The sequence below is a fragment of the Dipteris shenzhenensis genome, chromosome 7, assembly GCF_047967505.1.
Source record: "Dipteris shenzhenensis isolate YYH24624 ecotype China chromosome 7, Dip_SZ_1.0, whole genome shotgun sequence".
Lineage (NCBI taxonomy): Eukaryota > Viridiplantae > Streptophyta > Polypodiopsida > Gleicheniales > Dipteridaceae > Dipteris > Dipteris shenzhenensis.
The window spans coordinates 20,559,427-20,580,361 of record NC_141602.1 but is presented as its reverse complement, the minus strand read 5'-3'; the positions used below and the strand labels follow the sequence as shown (position 1 = coordinate 20,580,361).

General features: G+C 43.0%; 1 protein-coding gene across 1 annotated transcript in view; it reads left to right on the top strand.

The window, feature by feature from the left end:
- Positions 1-17,731, top strand: part of LOC147900075 (DET1- and DDB1-associated protein 1-like) — a 29,445-nt gene extending 11,714 nt beyond the window's left edge. The window contains exon 5 of the mRNA XM_087377474.1: positions 17,121-17,731. Within this exon, the coding sequence (XP_087233600.1) occupies positions 17,121-17,264 (144 nt within the window). The 3' untranslated portion in view covers positions 17,265-17,731. The remainder of the gene's footprint in view (positions 1-17,120) is intronic.
- The last annotated feature ends 3,204 nt before the right edge of the window (positions 17,732-20,935 follow it).

Here is a 20,935-nt window from a genome sequence, read left to right as displayed (position 1 = left end):
ACATCATCGGTGGTCAAAGTGGTAGACAAGAAATAGAAGTAATCAGAAAGCCCACTTCTCATCATATGAGGAAGGAACAGTTGGATCAGCTGATGGAGATGTTGCAGCAACATGGGCTGAGGTAGATGCAGGGGCTGATGTAGAGGGTTTGGAGTAGCAGTCCCTCTCCCGGTGATTATCACGGCCACAAATGGTGCATGGATGAGCCTTGAAACAGTCCTTCTCCATATGATTAGTTTTGCCACAATGGGTGCAAGGCTTTCTTACCTTAGAACTTCCTTTCTTTGCTAAAAATGTAGTGTCAGTTACCTTTCGTTGTTGAGTTCTTTCTTCCTCTTGGAGAGCATTGATGATACCTTCAAGAGAAGGATTATTGTGATACTTGAAGGTAGTGACAAGAGTAGCATAGGTGTCAGGTAAGCTTTTGAGAAGCACAGCAATAGCAATATCTTCGGAGATGGGGGACTTCACTGATGCAAGCTGAATGATAAGACTGCAAAGATAATTGACATGAGAGGCTATAGTAGCTCCCTCTTGCATATGTAGATCAAAGAATGAAATCATAAGTGCAATCTTAGAGTTTTTAGATTGGGGTCCAAAAAGGGTATCCAAAGTGATCCATGCTTGAGAAGCAGACTGTATGTTGGAGATGTGATGAATGTAATCATCTCCAAGACCGAGCAAGATGATAGCATAGGCTTTGTCATTCTTGGCAGTGGGAACATTAGTGACCTCTTGCTAAGATGCAAGGGCAGTGTCTATTCCCTTACAATATTGCAGAAATAAATGAAAGGAGAGATCCAAGAAGCCGGTTCTCTCACCACTTTGTCAAGGCCATAGCATGTGACAGCCCATCGAAGCAGGAGGAACCAGCAAAAAAGGGACTGTTCAGCAAACTGAAATAGGCAAAGCACAGTACCTTAATCCCAGGCAGAGGCAGAGGCACAAAAAGGGGCACAGTCCAAGAGGTCGAACAGATGGCGCAGATCTCCGTGAAGATGGCACAGATCACGAACAGCAATTGGAGAGGTGCGACCTGTGCAGGTAAAAACGTGCAGGTACGGGTACAGTCGTACGGACTGTACAGACAGTCTTGACTGTACTTCGAAATGTTTGTTCTTTGATGCAGGTGCAGGAGCGACAGCAGGAGCGGGAGCTACAGCAGGGACAGCAAGAGCAGGAGCTACAGCAGCGCCAGATCTGTGCAGATCTGACACGCAGATCTGGCAGCGCACTGGCGCGCAGATCCGGCAGAGAGCTGGTGGGCAGATCTGCAGCGGCAGCAGGAACGGCAGCAACGTGGCAGAGAGATGGCGGGCAGATCTGCAGTGGCAGCAGGAACGGCAGCAGCGTGGAGAAGACGGGCAGAAGATGAAGATGGCGACCAGCTGAGCGAGGGAGAAATCTGAGAAGAGGCAGCTATGGCTACAGCAGACTGAGGGGAGAGAAGAGGGATCAACCTGGCTCTGATACCATGTTGGAATATGGAAGCAAGAACTAGAAACTAGAAAACTAGAAGTGAAATAATAACAAGATTAAAAGACAAGAAGTACCTTGAGAAGAGTGTAGACAAGACACAAGCTAGATAGATAGATTGCAATGATGTGACCCAGGAATATATGGGCCAAAGTACAAGACATAAAGCAAGAGTGCTTATGGGATAATTGTAGAGGTGCCACATGGCACACACTCAAGACACAAAGACTAGACTAGACTTAGACAAATATAGACTAGGGAAATAGTACACTTAGTGTGCACTTATCTCCAACATTGGTACCATAGCACTTTTCGTGGGAAATTGTGGGAAATTTTTGCCCAATCACTTTGAAAATTGGAGCATCTACTCTTGAGCCTAGGGCCTACTTCTGTGCAAAAATTGAGCGCCAGAAGTACTCTCTGTTGTCAGCTGTCACATGGCAGGCTCTGGGAAATCCTAATTTTTGAAGTGTTTAGAATTTGGGGCTTCTTACATCAGTGGAAAGCCCTTGCTTCCCTAATCATTTCTATGTATGAGAATCCTAGAATGGTGGAGGATTGAGTCAACATTGAAGGGGTTTTCTCTCTGGCGCAAGAAAGTGACGATCTGCTGTTTTCCTGCACCAAATTAAGTCATTCTTGGCTTGATTTGTTCACCCTAATCTCCTGAGGCTGCTCCCGAAGTTTGGCAGTGATTCGAGATTGTTTGGAGGAGCTGTGAGCAAATTCGAGCTGCATTTTGTAGGACCTGCAGCAATTCTTCTCCGAATTTCAATATGTTGGCAGCAAGGGAGTCGCCTCTGCTCTAGGAACACCCACACCAAGTTCCAGCAAGATACATGTTTGTTTGCGTGAGATCTTCCCCGATTTTTTGTCTTGTTTGGAATTGACGCGTATGCTGTCTAGTAAACGACTTGGCTACATATCACTTCGAAATTACTTGTGGCTGTTGTTGAGGTGTCGTCCTAACTGCTGGAACCACTCCGCAAAGTTTCATGTCAAATGAAGGAGGATTACCCTTGTGGACAGTGACCCGACTATTCAGTGATAGTTTGGTATAGTAGTATATTGTTCGAACAGTGCTTCTGTCTATAGCTTTGACAGAGAATTGGCTGTCCAAAGAATTCAAAGTCCTACATAGGTCTCTATACAGTTTGGTTTACACATTGTGCAAAAAGAGCCTTGCAACAGTCTGCTACTCCTTGGAAATTGAGCTATTATTGATCAGGGCTTAAGATAGTGCATTTACTCTTGATTCGAGTCATTAAAGATGCTTGTAAAGAGGTCTACTGGTCAAGCTAGTAAGCAGCCAATGGGTATCCTTGATTCCATCTCAGAGAAGGAAGCAATTGATGATCAGGCTGTAGTTTCCGAGCCCAATGATCCTCATGTTGGCAATATTCAAGGGGATTTGGCAGCAACTCCTCATGTACAAATATCCCTTAACGAGGAGCAGAGTATAAGGAGTTGTATGGATCCAATGCTACAGAGATTCAAGGAGTTAACCAATGAGATCAAGACCAATAATTAGAGGATTGACCAAAGGTGTTTGCCACTCTTAATAAAAGGTTTGACCGGTTCAAGAGAAGCCAAATCTATGATGGGAAGAGACCTTTGGATCCCCAAATCGATGGAGACTTAGGTTCAAGTGATGATGATGATGATCTTGTACATGTAGCTGACCCGGTTGGTTTTATGGCTTCTGCGCGAAGTACCTATCACTCTAGTGGAGTTACAGCTCATATGAAAAAGGATTCAGCACAGGGTAAGGCTCCTAATAGTAACAGTCCAGCAGCTGAAGAGTTGTGTCAAAAATTCCATGAATATAAATTGCTACCAGCAGACCTTAGGGCAGCAATGACATTCTAGCAATATATACAAACAGTTAAATCTATTGAACCAAAAGAATCTTTTCATCAAGACAAAGATATGAAAGACAAGATTATACTTCCTAAGTTCAAAGGTGATTCTCCCTCTCCTGAAGGAATTGGAGAAATGGCTCAGCAAGATGGATGACTACTTCCTTCTATATCCAAAGGGTGATCAAGGTAAAATCAAATTTGTTGTTCTTCATCTTGAAGATTATGCCCACTCTTAGTGGAGGCATTTACAGCAAGAAGGGTCAACTTTTAATGCTTGGGATGAGTTCAAGGCTGAAATGTGTAAAACTTTTATATCTCCTTTTACTAGAGATCAATATATTTTCATCTTACTCAGCAAGGATCAGTGAAAAATTATATCAAACAATTTTGGAAATTGGCTCTATTTGTTCATGGTATTGATGAAAGAGTTAGAATGCTCAAATTCATCCATGGTCTACACCCTAGTATTGCTTTAGATGTTGCAGCTCAAAAGCCCAATTCTCTTAAAGAGGCCATGGAGTTGGTAGAGCTTTATGAGCCCAAATACGATTGGAAGGAGAAGACTTTGGGTATTGGTCACTTTGGAACTAAGCCTATGGTCAAAGGTGTTTTCAATGATGAAAACAAACTTCCTGCACCTGCTACAACTTCTTCTATTTCTAGGTTCCCCATAGTGTATGGCAGTGGCATGGGATAGCCTAAGGTTTACAAGGCTACAGATGTAAAGCCATCATTTAAACCTACTCCAAAGGATGATCTGGGTGATAAAAGAAACAAGTTGGTGAAGCAGTTATCTCAAGCAATTATTAATGACAGGAAGAAGAAGAATTTGTGCTATCTTTGTGGTGAGAAGTGGACCCCTGAACATAGGAATGTGTGCAAAGCTAAAACAGGAGCAAAGTTGAGCATGATTCTAGAGATTGATGATGATTTATCTCATAATATTCTTGCAGTAGAATCTGAATTCCACGAATATCAGGATTGTGTGAATGAAGGCCTTGATGATGATGACGATCGTAGTTCCAAAAAGGGGACTACCTTTCCCTTTGATGCAGGTGGTTTTTCCATGTGTGATACCATGCTTATGGATTATAGTTTGCCAAAGTGCCCAAATAGTTCTAGACAACAGAACATTGAAGTTGTTGAAGGTTATGAGGATGAGATCAGAAATTCTGATGGAAATGATGTAGTTGATGATGATGAAGTGTATTGGGATACATAATCAGTTTTGTACAGCATATCTCCTGATGTTGTTATGGGTTGCAAGGGCTCTCAAACCCTTAGGTTAAAAGGAACAATCAATAACAGACCCGTTCCCATTTTGGTTGACAGTGGGAGCACTCATAACTTCATTAATGCAAAGACACTTCAAACAGTGAGGTTGTGCCCATCCACTTTGGATCATGGGATCAAAGTTGAGGTGGCTAATGGTCAACATTCCCACAATAAGCAATATTGTCAGGTTGCTCAAGTGCAACTTTCTCAAGATTATACTTTTCATGGAGATCTAATTGTCTTGGAAATGAGACCTATTGACATTGTCCTTGGTTGTGAATGGTTGAGAACCTTGGGAGAATTCTCTATGGACCTTAACAGGCTGTATATGAAGTTTATGCATGAAGGTAAGCACATCACCTTGATGGGTCACCAATCTCCTAAGTTGTCCTTAATTTCTGCAAGAAGAATGGCTAGAGACCTCAAAAGTGTTTGTGGAGTCTATGCTATTCAGTTGACCAAGTCTCAAGAGGGTAATGGGTTGGTGGTGGAGGATAAAGACATGCAGTCCCTATTACAGCAATACTCTGATGTATTTGCTAATCTTCCCAACCATCTTCCTCCCCTGAGAGATGTGGATCATGCAATTGTGTTGGAGCCAGGATCTAAGCCAATCAACAAAGCTCCATACAGACTTTCTAGAGCTGAAAGAGAAGAGGTGGCAAGGCAAATAAAGGAACTCCTTGACAAGGAATTTAATACACACAATCAGTCACCCTTTGCCTCTCCTTTGTTATTGGTTAAGAAGAAGGATGGCTCATTTAGAATGTGTATTGATTACAGGGATTTGAACAAAATGACAATTAAGAATAGGTTTCCTATCCCTAGAATTGATGATCTACTGGATGAGCTTAGAGGGGCAAAGTACTTCACAAAGATTGACTTAAGGTCGGGCTATCATCAAGTAAGAATGAAGGAGGGAGATGAACATAAAACTGCCTTCACGACAGAACGTGGGCTTTATCAATTCAAAGTGATGGCATTTGGTCTAACCAATGCACTTGCAACTTTTCATGCCCTAATGAACAAGGTATTGCAGCCTTTCCTTTATAAATTTGTTTTGGTATTCTTTGATGATATATTGATCTACAGCAAAATAAAAGAGGAGCATTTATTGCATGTCCAGCAAGTATTGGAAGTATTAAGGACACACCAATTGTATGCCAAATCAAGTAATGCACTTTCATGGCTGAAGAAGTGGAATATCTTGGCCATATTGTCAGCAGTAGTGGCATTAAGGTGGATCCCAGCAAGGTAAAGTGTGTAAAGGATTGGCCTATACCTCAGAATATCACCCAGCTGAGAGGTTTCCTTAGTCTAGCATCATTCTATAGAAGATTTATAAGGCATTTTGCCAAATTGGCAGCTCCTCTCACTGATCTTCCAAAAAACAATGCTTTCCAATGTCTGACAGTGCCAATAAGAGCTTTCAAGCATTAAAGGAGGCATTAACTTCAGCACCTATCTTGGTATGTCCTGATTCTCTCAAACTTTTATAATTGAGGCTGATGGTAGTGGAAGGGGTATTAGAGCTGTTCTAAAGCAGAGTCATGGAGTTATTGCCTTTGAAAGTCGGAAATTGGATGACAAGGAGTCAAGTTTCCACATTTATGACCAAGAGATGTTGGCAATACTTCATGCAATTAAAAAGTGGCACCACTACATCTATGGTAGCCATTTCAAGGTCAAGACTAATCATAGGACTCTCAGACATTTTCTATCTCTGTCTTCTCTATCACCTAAGCAAAGGAGATGGCTATCCATTGTGCAAAACTATGACTTTGACATAGATTACAAGATGGACAAAGAAAAAATTGTGGCAGATTCTCTTTCCAGGATATGGGCTTGTACTTTGTCATCTACTACTGAGGTTTATAAGGATTGGATCCATGGCATTCAAGAAGAGTATCTCAATGATCCTCAAGCAACGGCTATGTTCCAAGACTTGCAAGATCTTGACTGTCAGCAATATCATGATTTCAAGTTGCACAATGGGCCCTTGTGGTATAATGATAGAATATTTCTTACTGAAAATTCCTCCTATAAGCTGCTAATCTTGCAGGAATTTCACTCATCTCTTGATTGTCAGCAATATCATAATTTCAAGTTGCACAATGGGCCCTTGTGGTATAATGATAGAATATTTCTTACTGAAAATTCCTCCTATAAGCTGCTAATCTTGCAGGAATTTCACTCATCTCCTATGGCTGGGCATATAGGCCTCAACAAGACGTATGATAAGGTAAAACAGAGTTTTTATTGGAAGGGGCTTTGGAAGGATGTTCTTGCTTATGTACAAAGCTGTAAGCCCTGCCAACAAAACATGGAGTTGAATTTGAGGCCAGCTGGTCTACTACAACCTCTGCCCTATACCTCAAGGTAAATGGACACATATCAGCATGGACTTTATTACAGGTCTACCAGTGACCTCTAAGGGTTGGTGGAACTCTGCCTATACCTCAAGGTAAATGGACACATATCAGCATGGACTTTATTACAGGTCTACCAGTGACCTCTAAGGGTTGGTGGAACAGCATCTTTGTGGTTGTTGATAGACTTGCTAAAGCTGCCCACTTCATTTCTACTAAGACACAATTTACAGCTTCCAAAGTGGCTAAGCAATTCATGGAGAATGTGTTTAAATTACATGGACTTCCTGAGGAGATTGTGAGTGATCGTGATGCTAAGTTCATGGGGCATTTTTGGCAAGAGCTTTTCAGTTCTATGGGAACACTTCTTACCCCAAGTACAGCAGATCACCCTCAAACTAATGGGCAAACAGAGAGGGTTAACCATTGGTTGGAAGAGTATCTAAGGCATTTTTGTTTTGAGACCCAAGCATCTTGGGATCAATGGTTGCATCTAGCTGAATTTTGTTATAATACCACCAAGCACACTTCAATTGGTATGAGCCCTTTTGAGGCCATGTTTGGCTGTAAAGCTCATGTCCCATCAACCATTATTGATCAAGCATTGACCAGCCATCAAGCCAAGGATGATTTGGCTCACATGACTGCTCTATTACAGCAATGTAAAGATAACATGGTAAGGGCCCAAGCAAGGATGAAGGATTATGCTGATGAGCATAGGAGAGATCTTCATTTTGAAGAAGCGGATTATGTGTTTCTTAGATTACATAAGTCCAGGCATGCTTCTTTGAAAGGTAATACCAATGTTTAACTTGCTCATAGGTATTATGGACCTTACAAGGTTTTGAGGAAAGTTGGGGAAGTGGCTTATGAGTTGGAGCTTCCATCATCCTCTAGAATACACAGTATTCCATGTGTCACTTCTCAAGAAATATTTGGGACCTAAGGAGCAAGTTATGGAAGAGCTACCTCCTATGGATGAAGAGGGCCAGATTGAGTATATATCTGAGAAGATCCTTGGATTTAGAGATCATGTGTTGAGGAACAAGTCCTACATGGAATATTTTATCAAATGGAGAGGTCTACCTGGTGAGGAGTCTTCTTGGCAGCCATCTATAATTGTGGAGCAGTACCCTCATTTGCTTAGCTGATTTCTATGGCCAAAATTGTATCTTTATGGGCAGATCTGATTTTCTTTTGCTATATGGCATATATGGATATGTTGCAGCCAGCATTCATTATTTTTTTTCAGATCGACATGTCTCTCACTGGATTATATGATCAGATCTGTTATATTGGACAGCATAGCTCTTCCACCCTGTTGCTTGGTCTCTTGGGAATATTATATGATCCATTTACAGGTCAGCATGCCTGCAGGGAGGTATTTGACTAAGAAACTTCATTGTTCAGCTGATATGACCAGAATTGAGCTATTCAGGTTTACAAGGAGAATTGTATATCCAGGTTACAGCCTTTTCAAATTTGAGGACAAATTTCTATTTGAGGAGGGAGGATTGTAACAGAGGGTGACTTTTACTTAGGCTAAAAGTTAGTGGAAAGGCCTTCGTGTGGCATCTGTTCCAAACATGTGCTGCACGCATTATTGCCTCCAACCAAAATTTGTGCGGCCATCTGTTCCCGTTGATCATGCATCTAGCTATTTCAGTCAGAGACCTGTTCTTCCTCTCAACAATGCTATTTTGTATATCCCTCTTTTCTTTGGGAATTCTTTGAAGGCATATGTAACAGAGGGTGACTTTTACTTAGGCTAAAAGTTAGTGGAAAGGCCTTAATTGGTTTGTAAGTGTTTTCCTTTCTTTAGGGGATACCATAAGTTGCCATGTGGCATCCTAGGAGGTAATCCCATATGCAATATTGCTTTGTACTCACCTGGGCCATACCTATATAAGGGCTCTAGTCGTACTTGGCATTCATTCATGATTTGTACTTCATTATTGAAATAGAATACACAGCAAGAGTTCCATTACTCAGCTGAATTCTAAATAAGGATCGATTCCTCCTGCCCTTGTGCAGCCCCTCACAAGTCTCTGTTGTAGGTCCAGCCCATGACCTTCCACTCCTACTCTTTTCCTAATGCATAAGGTACTTCACTACTCTAACTTTCCTGCCCTAATCCTGTTATGTTCTACCAAATTAGTGGTATTTACCTTCAGATAGAAGTAGTCCTGTTGCAGCATCTGACATCTATTCCCCTGCTCTGATCTCAAAGTCTTCACTATGCACCCAGCCTCACTCTCAGTCACAACTAAAAATTTCTTGAAGCACTGAAAGACATCTGATTTTTTTTTCACAGGATACACCCATGAAAAAAATCTGGAAAATCATCTGTAAAGGTAACAAAATATAGATGCTGGATTCCTCATGGGACCACACACGTCACTGTGTATGAGCTGCAATTTTCTCTCAGCTCTAATAGATCCATTGTCACTGGCATCCATAGCGTGTGGACATGCTAGATGCCATGCAGGATTGCCACATCAGCAGCAGCCGCGTAGGTTGCCACGTAGGGGTGGACTGCCACAGGTACACTGCACCAAACGGCGGATAGCAGTGCCAGGTCAGTGCTGACATCAGCAGACCCAGCTTGGTCAGTGCAAGGTCGGGCAGCAGCAGCCTGCTGGTCAGTGGCTGTTCGTCGGCCATTTCTAGGGCCCAAGGGGGCCTATAAAAGGCATCCCCTTGGCACTCATTCTTCATCTGCTCCTACAAGCTCCAATCTTCAGCCAGTGGCAGTCCTCAGAGGTTGGAATCAGGGCAGGAGAGTCTGCAGCAGCCCAGCAGCCCCTTCCAGCCCTCCTTTAGTTAGTCTTCAGGCTGGTTCAGTCAGTTATAGCAGCAGATAGGGTCTGCCCTTTAGCAGCCCTCAGTTCTAGATCCACAGTGAGGGTATCCTCCCTCTGTACAGTAGTCTTTTCCTCTTTTACCATGAGGTTACTTTCCTCGATATAGTACTTATTCTGTCAGTTGTATTTAGCCCTTTGGACAGACAGATATGCAGTTATTTATTCCCCTTCGGAGGCCCCTTTTATGTTCCTCCCTCAGAGTCACAATTACTCCATAGTCCCACATGTGTTTCAGTGCATATGTCATCTCAGTTCAGTTATTGTGAGTAGAGAGAGATTGAGTTAGGCTTTCTCCTTGCTATATCGGCATCAGAGCTTCAGATTTCCTTTCCTGAGATAGGAGGGGTCAGTTAGGGACAGCCCCATTGTTTGATGGTACAGGCAAGATCAGGAAAGGACACATGAGTACAAGTGAGAAGTCCAACATTGGGGGAAATGAGGGATCCGCTTCCCAAGCCCCGCCACCACAGAATCCTGCAGAAGCCCCAAGGTTTGGCATGATGGCCATGATGCAGACTATGATGCGGATGCAGATGCAGCAGCAAGAGTAGTGTCTCTTTAACCGCATAGCTCAGCTCTAGGAGATGCAAGATGATCATGAGAAGTCCGCCAAGGAATGCGAGAAAGCAGCTCGAGAGGCATAAGAAGAATATGTTCATGAGGCTCACGAAGCCAAGGAGATCCGATTGCTCGAGGCCCAGGAAGCCAAGAACGTTGAGATCGTGAGGCTCAAGAATCCAGGGAGCTTAGAGAGCGCACCACTCGGGAGGAGAAGGAAGAACAGCGCCAGCAACTTCTCATTTCTTTGCTCCAATGGAGATGAAGGAAGGGAGAGAGTCAAAGAGCCCGTCAAATCTTCTTTTCTTGGGAAGCTCAACTTTATTCAATATGATGGTAAGGTTGAACCTTTAGTGTTGACTTCGTGCCTCAATCAATTCGAAAGCTACTTTCCAATTGTGCCTATGGACGACAACGAAAGGTGTTGGAAATAGAGGATAGAATCACTCACACCTCATACTCCCGATCGTAGCTCAAACAACACTCAAGAGACTGAGAGAAAGATAGCAAACTCTGATATATTTCTCCACAATATTGGGCTGACAAAAGCTCAAGAGATGAGCGTACAAAACAGCCAACAGATGCTGTCCCAAATCCTGAGTCTACTCCTCTCCCTGTGCACTTGCTTGTGCAATGCTTGTCTGTGCAGGTGATGAGGAATGAGGGGGGGAGTGGGTGCCTTTTATAGGCCCATTGCTGGGCTGTGAACACCGACTAGTAGGGGGTTGGCCCCCTGCTGCAAAACCGACCAGGCTGGTCGGCCTTTTGTAGGCTGTTCTAGCCGGCTTGGGCTAGGCCTATATGAAGGTCCATCTATGGTATTAGAGCAAGGTTTCCAGCTCTAGAACGGAGTACCTCAGCAAGAAGGCGACGCCAATTAACACTTAGGTTTGCTGCGTGGTCAAGTTCTCTAATGCAAATAAGTGCTTCTATTGTGAGAAGCTTGGTCATTCTGCTAAAGAGTGCCACAAGAAGAAGGCGAACCTCAAGCGAAAGAAGGAGTCTAAGTCCAAGGAGGAGTTGAAGACCGAATCAGCAAACGTCACGATCGGCGCTCTCTTCATCATCACTGAGTACTGCTCCGCTTATGCAGTTAGTGAAGGAAAGGAAGGTTGGTATGTGGACAATGGAGCTTCAAAGCATAGAAGGAGTGGTTCAAAACCATGGAAGGTACGCATCCCGATTCCAAGGTCATTGTGGGGGATAACCGGACATGCCCTATGAAGGGTGTTGGTAGTATTCCATTCATCACGACTGTAGGAAACGAGGAGCTGATTTTCGGTGTATTGTATGTACCGAACTTATGCAAGAACCTTTTGTCAGTTAGTCAAATGGACAAGCACAATATGCCGGTCTTATTCAATAATGGCAAAGTCATTGTCACATCCAAGGCAAATGGAAAGGTGGTAGCTCAAGGAGTCGAGGAGCATGGGCTATATCGGCTCAACGCTCTATTGGTGCACAGGGACCATGGCAGATCCAAATTGTGGCATGAGCGGTTCAGTCACGTCAAGTATGGCACTCTCGCCAAGATGCAGAAGTCAAAGATGGTGGATGGACTTCCACCGATTGCAAGCAATGATTGTCTTTATAGGGCTTGCTTGGAGGGCAAGCAACACATGGACAAGTTTCCACAGGAGACCTCATCATGGGCCAAGAAGCCACTCAAGTTGGTTCATGCCGACATCTACGGCCTAATGTCGACAAATTCATTCGTAGGTTCGCGGTATTCTTTTTATTTGTGGATGATTTCAGTCGCATGACGTGGGTATTCTACCTGGCCAAGAAGTCTCAGGCTTATGAGAAATTCAAAGACTGGAAGGCCCAGGTAGAGAAGAAGAGCAGGGAGGTAATCAAAGCCTTCCACACTGACAGAGAGGAAGAGTTCACTTCTACCGAGTTCAATAGATTTTGCAAGAAGCACAGGATCAAGAGACAACTCACTACAGCTCGCACATCTCATCAAAACGGAGTTGCTGAGAGGAAGCACATGACCATCACAGAGACATGTTTGACCATGTTGCAAGGGAGGAATCTCTCGAAAGCTTATTGGGGTGAAGCCGTGAACACTACCGTTCACATCCTCAACAAAACCAAGACCTAGATTGTTGATGACAATACTCCATATGAAGTTTACTATGGTAAGAAGCCCATGATATCTCATTTACGGGTTTTCGGTTCTAATACATTTGTTCATGTGCATAAAGATGAGCGGACGAAGCTTGATTCCCATAGCCGAAGATGTATCTTTGTGGGATACTGTGAAGAATCCAAGGCCTATCGTCTTTTTGACCTGGAAAAGAAGAAGAAGGGATGTGATCTTTGAGGAGTCAGAGCCACAGCCTGCAAAAGAGGTTCTTGAACTTCCGTCATTACCCCTACCCAAGGTCACCATCCAAGAGGTGGAGTCGACTGAAGACCCTAAGGAGGAGGAGGAGGAGGAGGAGGAGGAGGAGCATGCTGTTCAGAACCAGCTCCCAAGGCAACTTTAGCAAAGGCACCTCCATCAGAGAAGAAGGTACCTCAATGGTATTTGAAGACTTTAGCAGACTCACGGATCATAGATATTCTTGAGAGGAGTTCCGGAGTGTGGCGGTCTCAATGCAACGTTATTACCCCCACCCAAGGTCACTATCCAAGAGGTGGAGCCAACTGAAGACCCCGAGGAGGAGGAGGAGCATGTTGTTCCAAAACTAGCTCCCAAGGCAACTCTAGCAAAGGCACCTCCATCAGAGAAGAAGGTAACTCAATGGTATTTGAAGACTTTAGCAGACTCACGGGTCACAGACATTCTTGAGAGGAGTTTCGGAGTGCGGCGGTCTCAACGCAACATGAAGACTCCCTCCGTGAACTATGCTATGGTGGCTCCGCTTGAGGAGCCCCGCTCTAGGAAGCAAAGGATATTCTAGGATGGCAGGAAGCCATGCAGGCAGGGATGGATGCCATTTTGAAAAATGACACTTGGGATTTAGTGCCCAAACCAACCAAGCGGAAGGTCATCGGGACTAAATGGGTGTACAAGCTTAAGTTCAAGTTAGATGGGAGCTTGGACAAGTACAAAGCGAGATTGGTGGTGAAAGGCTATGCACAATCAAAAGGACTTGACTTCGACGAGACCTTCACCCCACAGCTAGGATGGTAACCTTTCGGACAGTCATTGCCGTGGTTGCTCATCATAGTTGGCCTATTTTTCAGATGACGTCAAGTCTACATTTTTTAATGGAACCTTGGAGGAGGAGGTATATGCGGCACAACCACCAGGATTTCAGATTCCAAGATCCCCACCAAAAGTTTACAAATTGAAGAAGGCCTTATATGGGTTGAAACAGGCCCCCAAAGCTTGGTACCAGCAGATAGATGTTTGATCGGGCTTCACCAAAGTCCATCAGAGGCAAATCTTTATTTCGACACAGAGGGGGATTTGCGGCTGCTATTGATTCTATATGTGGATGACCTCATCATTACAGGGGATCATACGAAGAAGATTGCTCAGGTCAAGAGACTTCTCATGGAGGAGTTCGAGATGATTGACTTAAGCATACTTCACTACTTTCTTGGGATTGAGGTGAAGCAGGGAAAGAGCTATATATTTATTTCACTGGAGAAATATTGTAGAATACTGCTCAAATGCTTTTAGATGGAAAATTGCAAAGCAATAGTGACTCCCATGGAAACTGGTATGAAGCTGAGTGTGTGTGATCCATCTCAGCCGGTTGATTCATCACTGTATCAACGCATGGTGGGGTTTGCTTTACCTCACTAATACCCGACTGGATATTTTCTATGCAGTTGGATTGCTCTGCGAGTTCTCCGCCACACCCAAGAAGGCCCATTGGAAAGCAGGTATGAGGGTGCTAAGTTACTTGAATGGTACATGCACTTACGGCATCACTTATATGAGAGGCATTGAGTTGGGAGGTTTTTGCGATAGTGATTGGGTAGGTGATATTGATACTTGGAGATCGACCTCTATTCTTACTCTCATTAGGAGTTGTCTACTGTCACCCTTTCATCTACAGAGACAGAGTACATGGCTGCTTGTACAGCGGCATGCGAAGCATTGTGGCTCAGGTGGATCTTGGAGGACATGAATGTGGCCCAAGAAGATGCGACAGTGGTTATGTGCGACAACCAGAGTTGCATAGCAATCGCCAACAACCCCGTGTTTCACGCACGAACGAAGTACATTACCACTTTGTTCGTAAATTCATCGACGAAGAAGTCATAGAGTTGATGTACTGCCTGACCAACGAGAATATCTTAGATGTCTTCACGAAGGCGCTTCCTAGGGAGCAGATGGAACATCTCATTCGACGCATGGGGATTGACCCATAGTTATGTCATTGAGAGGGGGTGTTAGAAAGTCACTGCCCCACTTGTGAGCCCCCGATTTGAGGGGACAAGGGGGTAGAAGACTATACGGGGGTAGGGGAAGAAAAGGGCAGAGCACCTACCTGGCTGGAACCCGCGCAGCAAGAGAGGATGGCGTGGTATTGTAGGTGTCTCCTGGAGCAGCAAAAGGCAGGGCCTGCGGACTGCGTCAGCAGCCCATGTGCTGGGCGCACGTGCCTTTATACAGGCCTGGCCCAAGCCGGCTAGAACAGCCTACAAAAGGCCGACCAGCCTGGTCGGTACTGCAGCAGGGGGCCAACCCCTTGCTGGTCGGTTTTCACAGCCCGGCAATGGGCCTATAAAAGGCACTCACTTCCCCCCTCATTCCTCATCCCTTGCACATATAATCCTTAGTAGACTCAGGATTTGGGACAGCATCTGTTGGCTGTTTTGTACACTCATCTCTTGAGCTTTTGTCAGCCCACTATTGTGGAGAATATATCAGAGTTTGCTATCTCTCTCTCCGTCTCTCGAGTGTTGTTTGAGCTGCGATTGGGAGTAGCTCGAGGCCCAGGAAGCCAAGAACGTTGAGATCGTGAGGCTCAGGAAACCAGGTGACTTTGTGGCTCAATCACTTTGAAAGCTACTTTCCAATTGTGCCTATGAACGACAACGAAAGGTGCATTCTCGCATCAATTCAACTCACAGGCGAGGTGGTGACCTGGTGGCTCAAGTGGCAGAAGGACCACTGTGATGCAGATGAAGAGGCACATCATTATGTGTACAAACAGTTCGTGAAAGATACGGTTCCTACCACCTCAGTACCTGGACAGACTACTGAGTCAGTTCTTCGAGATGCACAAGGGGGACATAGGGACGGTGAATCATTACGCCAACAAGTTTACTCAGGTGTCCATATAGTTGCATAAGGAGGACAGCAAGAAGCTAAGCAAGTTTCTTCATGGTCTGTGTTCTGACATCCAGTGGTATGTTCGTAGTTTCAGGCCACGGGATTATGAGAGTGCATACTAGCTTGCTGAGAATTTCGAGCTCATGCACAAGGGTCAAGGATCCAAGCAGGTCAACAATAAGAAGTCCTAGAACTCTCCGTTAGGAGATGGTGGGAAGAAGTTTGGCAATGGGCAGCAAAAGAAGAACTGGACGGCGAAGGACAGCAGGGCCACTTCAAGCAGTGTTGCCCGCACTCAAGAAGCTCCAGCCAGAAGGAGCCACATCCAGTGGTTTATCTACAGCTTTGACTCCAGGTGAATTCTAGAGGAGATCAAAGATCAGCAGAAGGGGGAGCCTCATCAGTTTCCCACCATATTTCAGATCAGCGGCCAAAAAGTCCTCATCCTCGCAGATTCAGGGAGTTTTGAGGACATCGTCTCCACCAAAGCGGCTCAACGAGCCAGGTTGGCTCTCACCCCCATAGATACTATGGCCTTGAATTGCATGGTCATGGGATATCAGGTAGAGAGCGACGTGGTAAAGCTTGCTTGGAAGTCATGGAGGAGTGAATATGAGGTATGATGAACCTCCTAATAGACAAGGCAATGAGTGACAAAGCTTGGGCATCTCTGGCATCCCATCTCCTTTGATCCTGAGTAGGGGCAACATGTGCAATTAGTACAATTGGCCTCACCTGTGTTTGCTGTCTATCAGGGGGATTATCTCCTGTTTAGGTGTACCAGGAACCATGGCTGCATCTCTTGGATGGACATCTTCACTTGTAACAAAATCCCATAGACTCTTTGCAACCAAAAGATTCTTTACCATAAAGCTCCACTTGGAATAATTGGTGCCTTTCAATCTATCCTCCTAGGCCAAACTCCAAAAATATTCTCCTGGATTTCAATTCTGATTCTTAGCGATCTTCAAAGATGAATGTTTAAATAGTTAAAATTTCATGTGCTGTGAATTATACTGCAACAAGGCAGCTTTAATTATGGATCACCTTTGAAGTCACCTCTTCATACATCAAAATTTACAAAGTACAGGTTTCATAGGAAAAGTGGCCTGGGATTTTAATTTTGTTGGATCAACACACAAAAAGAATTTATGATTTTTATGTATTTTTTGTTTCAATCAGCTTTTCTTTGCATTCTGATCTTCATTGCTATCATAACAAAATCTCACCTGCTAATGATGACAACTTCGTGTAGCTAAATTTTGAGCTCAAATGAGCTTTCTTGATAGACAGGAAGCATGTTTGGTACGATGTTTGTGTTGTTTATATGATGTGGTTGCTTTTAAATGGGCTCTTTGAAGTGGGATCTTGATACTTCATTTGGCTGTCAACGTTTTGTTGATTATTAGGGATTTAAAAGTGTGCAAGATAAGTACTGCAGTACAGTACTAACTCTTGATTTTTCTCGACATAGCTGAGATTGAAAAGACCAGCCCAGGATTCTCCGATGGTAGAGCATGCAAACAAGCAACTGAAGAGCTCTTCCGACTCTGGAGGGTATGCAGAAGATGAACTGCCAACAGAGCTCAACATCTTTGAGATACCTCCATTGGTGTAGCAATTCTTTGAAGGGGTTCTTATATCTAGAATAGAGCTTGTGTGATTGGGAACTTGGCTTATAAAGCCTCAGTGTGATAGGTTTCCGATAGAATGAACAAAGCAAAACATTATTTGTGCTTGTACCTCCATATGGCATTTTTGGGCCATTGTGGGATATGGCCAGTCGGTTTCTTCTTAGAAATTGATTGATTGATAAGTCTACATATGCATGTAGATTTATGTTTGATGTCTATTGCAACAAATTGTGGTCTGACCTTTTAAGGTCATGTAAATACTGGTGTAAGGCATGACAAGCATTTACGCATGACTCTGTGCTTTCCTTTTTATATCCTGTTGCTTGAAACTCCTTCAGTGCTACTGCACTCGTCATATTTTTTGTTTCATGGCTCCTGAAATACTTTAAAGGAAAGGAAAGAGCTGGCTACAGCCTGTCAACCTTGTCCTCAGAAGGATGTCCTAATCATGTATACAGAAATAAATATTGGTCAATTTTTGCAATGCATGACCTTGAGTGTTGCATCTTAAATCTGGTAATCCAGTATAAAATAGGGGAGAAAATGGATGTATGTGACATACAACGTTCACTCTGTGGATTTTTGGTCAAGTCACAGCTTGCTGATATTGCAATAACCCTTTCTATTTGTAGCAATACTTTGCCCCATCAGCTATCTTTTTGCTTAGAAATGCTCATTTGAGAGAGACTAAATTAAACACTCTTCTTCACAAGCAATTCTAGCTTGGATGAAGAGAGTATGGACGATTTTTTGATTAGTCTTCTTGGAGTGCAAGTGTGTGTCACGGTTGAGTCTTCCCTTATCTTTGGAGTATTTACAAGATCTTACTGCAAAGATCTTTGTATAAATGGATGCTCATGTGTGTGGGTATATGGATATTTGTGTATGTGTGAGAGCATATGCTTAGTCTTTGGTCTACTTCCAACATTGGGCATTCATGATGTCAATGGATATGTCATGCATATGCTATTGTTGATGTTCTTGGTTTTCAAGCTGTGGATGAGGTGAGAACTATATTGGAGGATGAGTTCAAGCATGTTGCTAGACTCGTCTTCATAATTCAAAGTTCCCTTTGAAGTTTTTGTCCAAGTTGTGGCTTGCTGATATAGCAATAATTAGTTTGTAGTCGTAGCAATATGTTGATCTATTGATTATCTTTTGTAAATTGTTTTGCTTAGAAATGCATAAAATGAAAAACTTGTCTCTTTAAGTAGTTGTTGCTTGGATGAAGAGAGTATGGACTGCTTTTTTATTTGCCTCGTCCCTTACCGCTAGCCTATTTCACGGTTGAGCTTGCTCTTTACTTGTGCAGTGTTGATACAAAACCCTTTATATAATTGGGTGTTCATGTGTGTGTGGAAATGTGAATTCACCCGAAAAAATAGGTGTTGGAAATGTGTGAATGTGATGGCATAATCTAAACTATTGTTTTGATGAGTTTTGGCATGCTCGTGGACATGTTTAGATATATATGTGTCATCTATCTTGTGTAGTTGTGATGGCAAGATTAAAACTATGAAAGCATGAATAAACAAAAGAGAATTGCAGCTATTGTTTTGATCTTTCTTTGTTGTCCTTGATGTCAGAACTTCTTGGGTTAAGCCTTAGTCTTAGTGTTGCTAATTGCTTTTTGGGCAATTGTTGATGGTTTAGGATTTTTTATATTGATCATGGCAAGGCTTGTGTGGGTGACTTGGGACAGCCCTTCTTTGTTTTTTTGTTGTGTTGAAGCATAGGTGTGTTTACTTAGTTCACAACATTGGCATGAACTTCATAGAGTCATTGTAAAGACAAGGAATTATAAGGACTAAAGTCAATTTTTGATCAAATGACCTTTGCGATTAGGAAGCAGACATTATTGTTTTAGTTTTCCTTGCAAGCACGAGCATTCAAAATGTCTTCAAAACAAAGGTTTGTTTACAATAGCTAGCTTAGCTCCAAATTTTTGTTGCGGCCCTCTCATAAGGCCACTTAGTTACTTAGTTACTTTCCAATCCTGATCTTCAAAATCAACAACCTTTTGATCTTGGACTTCTCGCTCTTTTCATCTCTTTCTTTTACCTTTACCGAAACTCAAACAAACCAGATTATATTAATTGCCCAATCATCTTTGCCCCATGTAATGTTGCCTTGAGCACCTTTTGGTTTTTGTGCTCTGATTTCAAGAGTGTTGCTTTCATAGGTATCCTAGCATGAAGAACACAAGATGTCATGAGAGCCATTTTGAGCTTTGGTCTCATTTGTAGAATAAATATAATAGGATCACTATGCTCAAGGCAGAGACAGAGAGAGAGAGAGAGAGAGAGGTCAAAGAAACAATGGTGGAAGCTCTAAGATGCAAGAGGACTCTCAAGAGCTCAAACTTGGGAGACAAGAGAGACCAAACTTATCCAACTTCTACATTTGGATATTATTTCACACCACACACTTCACTTGTGTGTGTTCTTATACAAGAGATTAGGATTAAGGTCCTCATCCCCAATCCACAAGCCTACATCCCATTGGCTTGCTAACACACACTCACCCATGCACTGTCTTGCTTCCACTAGGAAGGGATGTCCAACATCCCCTCTCTGAAAGGGATGTCCAACATCCCCTCTCTGAAACTTACATGTTGAGCATTGTGTTAGCATGCGGTAGGAAAATGCGAATGTACAAGATGCACATTTCTCTTTCACTTAGAGGACTCCATCTGAGGTGTCATTTGATGAGCTTACAAAATTGCCCGCTTCACTTACAATCTTTGGCAAGATGACCTATTTCACCACAATGATGATACTTTCTTCATGAAGGATCTTTCTAAAAACAATGGGACTCATCATGACTCTTTTACATTTGAATCCATTGAAAAACTTTTTCTTCTTTCCTTGACCCATTGATAGATGCACCCTCTCCTTTCTTTGTCTTGATGTTTCGCTCTTCATCAACAAAGCACTACGAATGCTTTCTACATTGGTACAAGGAGTAGGAGCTTGCAACATGCATAATTGGGGTGTTGCATGCCCTTCATGCTGAGATCGGTAGTCTTCAGTATGAAAGTTGCACACCATCAAAGTTGAAGAAGAATGGACCTTCTTTTATGACTCGATGTTCATTGTGTCAGTTTGAGAAGGTCAGTATGGAAGATTAGAATCTCTTCCCTAGCCTTCTTTTGACAGATCAGAGTGGCCGTTTCCAAGCACAGAGATCAGCGAATCATATAGAAGAAGAATGTTCAATGATGTGATAAATTTAATGAAGCCCACTACTTGTGGAAGAAATGCTAGGTTGAGTTGGTTTCTTCCATTCCCATGCTTTGTTGATTTCTTTGCTAATTGTAAACAATTGAGGAAAACAAAGTTAACATATACTTGTAAGAGCTTAGAACTAGACTGGTTGTGTGAATTATTTGACAATGGATGGAGAACATGCCATAGTGAAGACTTGGTAGAATGTCGATTACACACTTTGGATATGACATTTGGGTAAGTGTATCTAACGGTCCTTGTTTGTATAAAAAAGTAATCTTACAGGCTACTATTATTGACAGATTTCAATGTTTGCAAGTATTTCTTTGAAAGGAAAAATCTTTGCATGTCTTTCACATATAGAAGATTTAAAAACTTGCAATGGGAAGCGATTAATGATGATTTGCATAATGGGACTCACAGCTCGG